This window comes from Ictalurus furcatus, chromosome 28 (assembly GCF_023375685.1).
Source record: "Ictalurus furcatus strain D&B chromosome 28, Billie_1.0, whole genome shotgun sequence".
NCBI lineage: Eukaryota > Metazoa > Chordata > Actinopteri > Siluriformes > Ictaluridae > Ictalurus > Ictalurus furcatus.
Genome location: NC_071282.1, coordinates 200,001 through 210,000, shown reverse-complemented (window position 1 = coordinate 210,000; position 10,000 = coordinate 200,001). Strand labels below are relative to the sequence as shown.

General features: G+C 44.8%; 1 protein-coding gene across 2 annotated transcripts in view; it reads left to right on the top strand.

The window, feature by feature from the left end:
• The first annotated feature begins 3,267 nt into the window (after positions 1-3,267).
• plp1b (proteolipid protein 1b) overlaps positions 3,268-10,000 on the top strand; it is a 10,604-nt gene continuing 3,871 nt past the window's right edge. The window contains exon 1 of one of the 2 annotated variants that reach the window (XM_053618355.1): positions 3,268-3,654. In XM_053618355.1, the coding sequence (XP_053474330.1) occupies positions 3,321-3,654 (334 nt within the window). In that variant the 5' untranslated portion in view covers positions 3,268-3,320. Of the gene's footprint in view, positions 3,655-8,984 lie in introns of those variants that run through there. The other variant, XM_053618357.1, reaches the window with a different exon arrangement.

The following is a 10,000-nucleotide window of genomic DNA, read 5'->3' as shown; positions in this document are numbered from 1 at the left end:
TGTCTTTGAAAGTTGTTTGCGTGTTGTGTGTAATAGAGAGGCATGAAGTGAACAGGATGTGGACTGGCAGAGGTAGCCTGAGAATTTCCAGAGGTCGTGACCTCTGCTGGTGGAGAGTGGTATTATCCTGGGTTGGTGTTAGAGAACAACCTTCGACTTCCGCCGAGTTCTTTGCCATTTTGACACCTTCAGCGATGTGACCTATAAATGCTAACAAGGAATTGGCTCTTCTCAGGTTTAAAGTTGAGGCGATTTCCTGAAAGAGATCCTGTCATGTTGCAGGTGTTACACATGGTGTAAACTATTCATGGAGGCTTGAAGCTGTGATGAATGCAGTCTTCCACTTGTCCTTGTCTCAGATCTGGATGAGATTGTACACACTGCTTAAATCTTGTGTAGTGAAGATGTGCGCACCTTACACTTCTTCTAACGCTGATAGCACTGAGGGTAAGGGGTAGTGGTACGTTACCTGATACTGATACTGAAGGTTAGGGGTAGTGGTACGTTACCTGGTACTGATACTGAGAGTAAGGGGTAGTGGTACGTTATCTGATGTTGAGGGTAAGGGGTAGTGGTACGTTATCTGATGTTGAGGGTAAGAGGTAGTGGTACGTTATCTGATGTTGAGGGTAAGGGGTAGTGGTACGTTACCTGATACTGATACTGAGGGTAAGGAGTAGTGGTACGTTACCTGATACTGAGGGTAAGGAGTAGTGGTACGTTATCTGATGTTGAGGGTAAGGGGTAGTGGTACGTTACCTGATACTGATACTGAGGGTAAGGAGTAGTGGTACGTTATCTGATGTTGAGGGTAAGGGGTAGTGGTACGTTACCTGATACTGAGGGTAAGGAGTAGTGGTACGTTATCTGATGTTGAGGGTAAGGGGTAGTGGTACGTTACCTGATACTGATACTGAGGGTAAGGAGTAGTGGTACGTTATCTGATGTTGAGGGTAAGGGGTAGTGGTACGTTACCTGATACTGAGGGTAAGGAGTAGTGGTACGTTATCTGATGTTGAGAGTAAGGGGTAGTGGTACGTTACCTGATACTGATACTGAGGGTAAGGAGTAGTGGTACGTTATCTGATGTTGAGGGTAAGGGGTAGTGGTACGTTACCTGATACTGAGGGTAAGGAGTAGTGGTACGTTATCTGATGTTGAGGGTAAGGGGTAGTGGTACGTTACCTGATACTGAGGGTAAGGAATAGTGGTACGTTATCTGATGTTGAGGGTAAGGGGTAGTGGTACGTTATCTGATGTTGAGGGTAAGGGGTAGTGGTACGTTACCTGATACTGAGGGTAAGGGGTAGTGGTACGTTATCTGATGTTGAGGGTAAGGGGTAGTGGTACGTTACCTGATACTGAGGGTAAGGAGTAGTGGTACGTTATCTGATGTTGAGGGTAAGGGGTAGTGGTACGTTACCTGATACTGAGGGTAAGAGGTAGTGGTACATTATCTGATGTTGAGGGTAAGGGGTAGTGGTACGTTACCTGATACTGAGGGTAAGGAGTAGTGGTACGTTATCTGATGTTGAGGGTAAGGGGTAGTGGTACGTTACCTGATACTGAGGGTAAGAGGTAGTGGTACATTATCTGATGTTGAGGGTAAGGGGTAGTGGTACGTTACCTGATACTGAGGGTAAGAGGTAGTGGTACGTTATCTGATGTTGAGGGTAAGGGGTAGTGGTACGTTACCTGATACTGAGGGTAAGAGGTAGTGGTACGTTATCTGATGTTGAGGGTAAGGGGTAGTGGTACGTTACCTGATACTGAGGGTAAGGAGTAGTGGTACGTTATCTGATGTTGAGGGTAAGGGGTAGTGGTACATTATCTGATGTTGAGGGTAAGGGGTAGTGGTAGGTTACCTGATACTGAGGGTAAGAGGTAGTGGTACGTTATCTGATGTTGAGGGTAAGGGGTAGTGGTACGTTACCTGATACTGAGGGTAAGAGGTAGTGGTACATTATCTGATGTTGAGGGTAAGGGGTAGTGGTACGTTACCTGATACTGAGGGTAAGGAGTAGTGGTACGTTATCTGATGTTGAGGGTAAGGGGTAGTGGTACGTTACCTGATACTGAGGGTAAGGAGTAGTGGTACGTTATCTGATGTTGAGGGTAAGGGGTAGTGGTACGTTATCTGATGTTGAGGGTAAGGGGTAGTGGTACGTTACCTGATACTGAGGGTAAGGAGTAGTGGTACGTTACCTGATACTGAGGGTAAGGGGTAGTGGTACGTTACCTGATACTGAGGGTAAGGAGTAGTGGTACGTTACCTGATACTGAGGGTAAGGGGTAGTGGTACGTTATCTGATGTTGAGGGTAAGGGGTAGTGGTACGGTACCGTTACTGTGTTCAGCCTGCTGTAGTCAACGCAGAGACGGAATCTCACATCATTCTTTTCCATGAAGCAGAACACTGTTGCTGTTGGAAATAGGAAGGCAGATATACCCCAAGGCCAGTCCCTCCTGCACATACTCCTCCATGGCATTGGTTTCAGCAATGGACAGAGGATAGACTCAGATAAGGGAAGCTGTCGTTCCAGGCAGGAGATCTATGATACAGTCCGTGAATCAGGCGGATTTAGAGGCGTCTAATTTGATAAAGGATCCAGGCAAGTCTAGATAGGGAGCAGGAATTTGAATCTCCTTGTTAGTCTCAGGACTTTCTACTCAGGCTGTTGAGCAGGGTGAGAACATTCTCTCAGAGCTCCATGGTCCATGAGTTTCTTATTGTTCCGGGAGATCTGATGGAGTTGCTGATCATGTGTTCCTACAAATTGGCCCTTAGAAGCTACATCTGCGCTCAGATCTCAGGAGATAGGTGAGGTTTTTGGTAACATATCAGACTCAGAGAGAGAGAGAGAGAGAGAGAGAGAGAGAGAGAGAGGATCCATGTGCAGAGGTGAAATCACAATCCAGGTCAATAACCAGGCAGTTGTCTGAACTCGGGCGGTCCATTGATTCTGTGACTTCTGCTGGTGGGCAGAGTTAGTGTCCTGGGATAGTGTGTGCATGTGTGTGTGTGTGTGTGTGTGTATGTGTGTGTGTGTGTGTGTGTGTCTTGGCTAACTGGTAACAAATCTATGGAGTTCCATTTGGTTTAAAATGGACTCATTGAAACACTGAATATATTGGCTGATCATTTTGCTTGTAAATGTAATTTTGGTTGAAGGAAACATCAGTCTTATCAGACAGTATTCTTTTGCTTTACCAAATGGTCAGCCAATAAGATGTTACTTAAATAGAACAATCAGCCAAACTGTTTTTAGACTAAATAAACTAAATAAAAAAGATCAGCCAGTTTCCTAATGATTAAAAGAAATGATAAACCATTCATGTTTTTATTTAAACAGAAATATCAGCAAAGAGAACACTGTGTCTTTAAGATCTGCCCCAGTCCCGTGTGTGTGTGCATGTGTGTGTGTGTGTGCGTGTGTGTGCAGGGGGTCTGTTTATTGTTTTGGAAACAAAAGCACGAGTGAGAACGATAAAAGAAGAGAGAAGTGTGAGAGTCACTTTATCACCACATCACAGGCAACCGAGCAGCAAAACCCCTCGGACCACCGCCCCGCAATACACACACACTCACACACACACATACACACACACACACGCACACACATTCACACTGACATACACACGCCGGTACACATGGGTAAGTTCTCTATATATATATACACACAGGCTTTCATTTTTGTGGTGCAAATTGATGCATTGTGTATGTTTGTGTGTGTGTTGTGTTGGTGTATAATGGCCGAGATATGTGTGTGTATGTGTATTTATGTGTATTAAGGTGTGTGTTTCAGACAGGTGTATTTGGAGGATTGTGGTGTTTAATGTGCATTAGTGTTGAAGATCAGATGGAGTGACAGATCATGAGATAAATGTGAAGTGTCTCAGTGACACTAATGATTAAACTGCATTATTATCGTGTCCCTGCTCCACAAGTGTGTGTGTGTGTGTGTGTGTGTGTGTGTGTGTGTGTGTGTGTGTGTGTTTGAGTTCACTTTAGAAGCTTTTCTCTGAGGTCAGGACTTTCTATCTTTCCAACACTAATGAAGTGTGTTCTGATTGGTTAATAGTCATCAGGAGGTCATTTAGGGTTAATGAGGTGTTAACGAGCTCCGCCTCTCTCACAGGTGATGATACTTGGACACTGAACATTTACAGTTTTTGAGGTCTGCCGGCTTTAGCTTTAAAATAAGAGTAAAGCTTTTAATCAAGCAAAAGGAGAGACATGATATCAGATTTTTTTTGAAACATTCAATTAATGTGATATTATAAGTAGCGCTGCTGAGTTCTGGATTGTGATTGGTCAGAAGGTGGTGATTAGTTTTCTATAACAGAAGCTCTGACAGGAGCGCAGGTTTTTATTAACGTGTTGGTTCTAATACGTTATGGTTTCTATAGTAACGGCTCACACACAGGGACGTGTACAGCACACACTCCACATCATCTAAGACTAAGAAAAGACACATTAATGTAACATGTAAGGAAGGAGTCTCCAGTGTCAGCGCTGTGTGACAGTCAGAGGTGAAGCTGTAAATTTAAGGTTCCCACATCTTCAGCACAGAGGACTTCTTTCGGTTTCTCTGTGAAATAATTTCACCGACGGTCCACAACATTAAATGTAGTTATAAACATTTCAGAAATATGGTGCAGTGTCTTTAATTAATATGAAATTGTAACAGAAATTGCTGTGATGTAAGAGGAATAAAACACTTGAGTGTGTGTGTGTGTGTGTGTGTGTGTGTGTGTAAGTGTGTTAGGTGTAAGTGTGCTGTGTGTTAGGTGTGAGTGTGTTGTGTGTGAGTGTGTGAGGTGTAAGTGTGTTGTGTGTGAGTGTGTGAGGTGTAAGTGTGTTGTGTGTGAGTGTGTTAGCTGTAAGTGTGTTAGGTGTGTGTGTGTGTGTGTGTGTAAGTGTGTGAGGTATAAGTGTGTTAGGTGTGAGTGTGTTAGGTGTAAGTGTGTTAGGTGTGAGTGTGTGTGTGTAAGTGTGTGAGGTGTAAGTGTGTTAGGTGTGAGTGTGTTGTGTGTGAGTGTGTTGTGTGTGAGTGTGTGTGAGTGTGTTGTGTGTGAGTGTGTGTGAGTGTGTGTGAGTGTGTTAGGTGTAAGTGTGTTGTGTGTTAGCTGTAAGTGTGTTGTGTGTGAGTGTGTTAGGTGTGAGTGTGTTGTGTGTGAGTGTGTTGTGTGTGAGTGTGTGTGAGTGTGTTAGGTATAAGTGTGTTGTGTGTTAGGTGTAAGTGTGTTGTGTGTGAGTGTGTTGTGTGTGAGTGTGTGTAAGTGTGTTAGGTGTAAGTGTGTTGTGTGTGAGTGTGTTGTGTGTGAGTGTGTTGTGTGTGAGTGTGTGTGAGTGTGTTAGGTATAAGTGTGTTGTGTGTTAGGTGTAAGTGTGTTGTGTGTGAGTGTGTGTAAGTGTGTTAGGTGTAAGTGTGTTGTGTGTGAGTGTGTGTAAGTGTGTTAGGTGTAAGTGTGTTGTGTGTGAGTGTGTGTTAGCTGTGAGTGTGTGTTAGCTGTGTGTAAGTGTGTTATGTGTAAGGGTGTTAGGTGTGAGACTGTGTATGTGTGTGTGTGTGTGTAAGTGTGTTAGGTGTAAGTGTGTGTTAGATGTGTGTAAGTGTGTTAGGTGTAAGTGTGTTAGGTGTGAGTGTGTATGTGTGTGTAAGTGTGTTAGGTGTGAGTGTGTATGTGTGTGTAAGTGTGTTAGGTGTAAGTGTGTGTGTGTGTGTATGTGTAAGTGTGTTAGGTGTGAGTGTGTGTGTGTAAGTGTGTTAGGTGTGAGTGTGTGTGTGTGTGTGTAAGTGTGTGAGGTGTGAGTGTGTATGTGTGTGTAAGTGTGTTAGGTGTAAGTGTGTGTATGTGTGTATGTGTAAGTGTGTTAGGTGTGAGTGTGTGTGTGTAAGTGTGTTTGGTGTGAGTGTGTATGTGTAAGTGTGTTAGGTGTGAGTGTGTGTGAGTGTGTGTGTAAGTGTGTTAGGTGTGAGTGTGTGTGAGTGTGTGTGTAAGTGTGTTAGGTGTGAGTGTGAGTGTGTGTGTAAGTGTGTTAGGTGTGAGTGTGTGTGAGTGTGTGTGTAAGTGTGTTAGGTGTGAGTGTGAGTGTGTGTGTAAGTGTGTTAGGTGTGAGTGTGTGTGAATGTGTGTGTAAGTGTGTTAGTTGTGAGTGTGTGTGTAAGTGTGTTAGGTGTGAGTGTGTGTGTGTGTGTGTAAGTGTGTTAGGTGTGAGTGTGTGTGAGTGTGTGTGTAAGTGTGTTTGGTGTGAGTGTGTGTGAGTGTGTGTGTAAGTGTGTTTGGTGTGAGTGTGTGTGAGTGTGTGTGTAAGTGTGTTAGGTGTGAGTGTGTGTGTAAGTGTGTTAGGTGTGAGTGTGTGTGAGTGTGTGTGTAAGTGTGTTAGGTGTGAGTGTGTGTGTAAGTGTGTTTGGTGTGAGTGTGTGTGAGTGTGTGTGTAAGTGTGTTAGGTGTGAGTGTGTGTGTAAGTGTGTTAGGTGTGAGTGTGTGTGAGTGTGTGTGTAAGTGTGTTAGGTGTGAGTGTGTGTGAGTGTGTGTGTAAGTGTGTTAGGTGTGAGTGTGTGTGAGTGTGTGTGTAAGTGTGTTAGGTGTGAGTGTGTGTGAGTGTGTGTGTAAGTGTGTTAGGTGTGAGTGTGTGTGAGTGTGTGTGTAAGTGTGTTAGGTGTGAGTGTGAGTGAGTGTGTGTGTAAGTGTGTTAGGTGTGAGTGTGTGTGAGTGTGTGTGTAAGTGTGTTAGGTGTGAGTGTGTGTGTAAGTGTGTTAGGTGTGAGTGTGTGTGTAAGTGTGTTAGGTGTGAGTGTGTGTGAGTGTGTGTGTAAGTGTGTTAGGTGTGAGTGTGTGTGTAAGTGTGTTAGGTGTGAGTGTGTGTGAGTGTGTGTGTAAGTGTGTTAGGTGTGAGTGTGTGTGTAAGTGTGTTAGGTGTGAGTGTGTGTGAGTGTGTGTGTAAGTGTGTTAGGTGTGAGTGTGTGTGTAAGTGTGTTAGGTGTGAGTGTGTGTGAGTGTGTGTGTAAGTGTGTTAGGTGTGAGTGTGTGTGAGTGTGTGTGTAAGTGTGTTAGGTGTGAGTGTGTGTGAGTGTGTGTGTAAGTGTGTTAGGTGTGAGTGTGTGTGAGTGTGTGTGTAAGTGTGTTAGGTGTGAGTGTGTGTGAGTGTGTGTGTAAGTGTGTTAGGTGTGAGTGTGAGTGAGTGTGTGTGTAAGTGTGTTAGGTGTGAGTGTGTGTGAGTGTGTGTGTAAGTGTGTTAGGTGTGAGTGTGTGTGTAAGTGTGTTAGGTGTGAGTGTGTGTGTAAGTGTGTTAGGTGTGAGTGTGTGTGTGTGTGTGTAAGTGTGTTAGGTGTGAGTGTGTGTGTAAGTGTGTTTGGTGTGAGTGTGTGTGAGTGTGTGTGTAAGTGTGTTAGGTGTGAGTGTGTGTGAGTGTGTGTGTAAGTGTGTTAGGTGTGAGTGTGTGTGTAAGTGTGTTAGGTGTGAGTGTGTGTGAGTGTGTGTGTAAGTGTGTTAGGTGTGAGTGTGTGTGAGTGTGTGTGTAAGTGTGTTAGGTGTGAGTGTGTGTGAGTGTGTGTGTAAGTGTGTTAGGTGTGAGTGTGTGTGTAAGTGTGTTAGGTGTGAGTGTGTGTGAGTGTGTGTGTAAGTGTGTTAGGTGTGAGTGTGTGTGTAAGTGTGTTTGGTGTGAGTGTGTGTGAGTGTGTGTGTAAGTGTGTTAGGTGTGAGTGTGAGTGAGTGTGTGTGTAAGTGTGTTAGGTGTGAGTGTGTGTGAGTGTGTGTGTAAGTGTGTTAGGTGTGAGTGTGTGTGAGTGTGTGTGTAAGTGTGTTAGGTGTGAGTGTGTGTGTAAGTGTGTTAGGTGTGAGTGTGTGTGAGTGTGTGTGTAAGTGTGTTAGGTGTGAGTGTGTGTGTAAGTGTGTTTGGTGTGAGTGTGTGTGAGTGTGTGTGTAAGTGTGTTAGGTGTGAGTGTGAGTGAGTGTGTGTGTAAGTGTGTTAGGTGTGAGTGTGTGTGAGTGTGTGTGTAAGTGTGTTAGGTGTGAGTGTGTGTGTAAGTGTGTTAGGTGTGAGTGTGTGTGTAAGTGTGTTAGGTGTGAGTGTGTGTGAGTGTGTGTGTAAGTGTGTTAGGTGTGAGTGTGTGTGTAAGTGTGTTAGGTGTGAGTGTGTGTGTAAGTGTGTTAGGTGTGAGTGTGTGTGAGTGTGTGTGTAAGTGTGTTAGGTGTGAGTGTGTGTGTAAGTGTGTTAGGTGTGAGTGTGTGTGTAAGTGTGTTTGGTGTGAGTGTGTGTGAGTGTGTGTGTAAGTGTGTTAGGTGTGAGTGTGTGTGAGTGTGTGTGTAAGTGTGTTAGGTGTGAGTGTGTGTGAGTGTGTGTGTAAGTGTGTTAGGTGTGAGTGTGTGTGTAAGTGTGTTTGGTGTGAGTGTGTGTGAGTGTGTGTGTAAGTGTGTTTGGTGTGAGTGTGTGTGAGTGTGTGTGTAAGTGTGTTAGGTGTGAGTGTGTGTGTAAGTGTGTTAGGTGTGAGTGTGTGTGAGTGTGTGTGTAAGTGTGTTAGGTGTGAGTGTGTGTGTAAGTGTGTTAGGTGTGAGTGTGTGTGAGTGTGTGTGTAAGTGTGTTAGGTGTGAGTGTGTGTGTAAGTGTGTTAGGTGTGAGTGTGTGTGAGTGTGTGTGTAAGTGTGTTAGGTGTGAGTGTGTGTGTAAGTGTGTTAGGTGTAAGTAAATAGTGCATTTATATAGCGCTTTTATCCAAATCGCTTTACACTGTGTCTCATTCACACACTCACACACTCACACACACTCACACACACTCACACACACTCACACACAATCACACACACTCACACACACTCACACACACTCACACACAATCACACACCAATGGTAGCAGAGCTGCCATGTAAGCCACTAACTTGCCATCAGGAGCAACTTGGGGTTCAGTGTCTTGCTCAAGGACACTTCAGTATGTGGAGTCACGTGGAGTCACGTGGAGTCACGTGAGCCGGGAATCGAACCTCCAACCCTACGATTAGTGGACGACCCGCTCTACCCCCTGAGACACAGCCGCCCCAAGTGTGTGTGAGTGTGTGTTAGATGTGTGTAAGGGTGTTAGGTGTAAGTGTGTTGTGTATGTGTGTGTGTAAGTGTGTTAGGTGTAAGTGTGTTGTGTGTGTGTGTGTGTGTGTGTGTGTATGTGGGATTGGGAGGTGTCCAAAGTGGAGTGATGATGGTCAGACATTTGTGATTATATAATGAAACAGCAGTGAGACCTCATTAGACCCCAACACACACACACACACACACACACACACACACACACACACACACACAGTCCAAGTCCTGCTGTGACCTTGACCTCATTATGATCTTTGACCTCTTGGTGCCAGTGTGAGCCTGCCTGTGCTGGAGAAGTGATGTAGCTGTGTGTGTGTGTGTGTGTGTGTGTGTGTGTGTGTGTGTTGTTTACTGTATCACACAATCAGTCTTTGTATCTACTCCTGAAACAAAAGCCATTGTTGATCACACAGTGAGGCTTTCACACATACACACACACACACACACCTAAGCTCCGCCCTCATCTGGAGGGAGGGATAGAGTGATGAGATGGAGGTGTAGAGTCAGTGATGAGACAGCAGGACAGACCTCACTTCTGATCAATGATTTTTTTGAGTCTAGAACATCTCGCGTCACGGTGCAACGTCTCTGGAACTTCAGGACCAAGTGAACACATCTACAACACCTACAGTGGGTCTGGAGCAGAGCCAAGGCTAGAGTCTAGAACATTCTGGTGATGTCTCAGGAGCATCAACATTGAGCCTAGAACATTCTTCTGTGGTTCTGGAGCATTAGGAACAAGTCTAACGTTCTTCTGAAGGGACTGGAGCTGCATCTAAAGAGAGCCAGGTCTAGAACGTTCTCTGGGCTGTTTGGAGCACCGTTGCTGAAGATAAATCATTGTTCTGTCTTGGTCTTGGGTGTGTTCTGGAGCTCTGGAGTGTCTGAGCTAAGTTTAGAAGGTTCCGCAGTGTGGC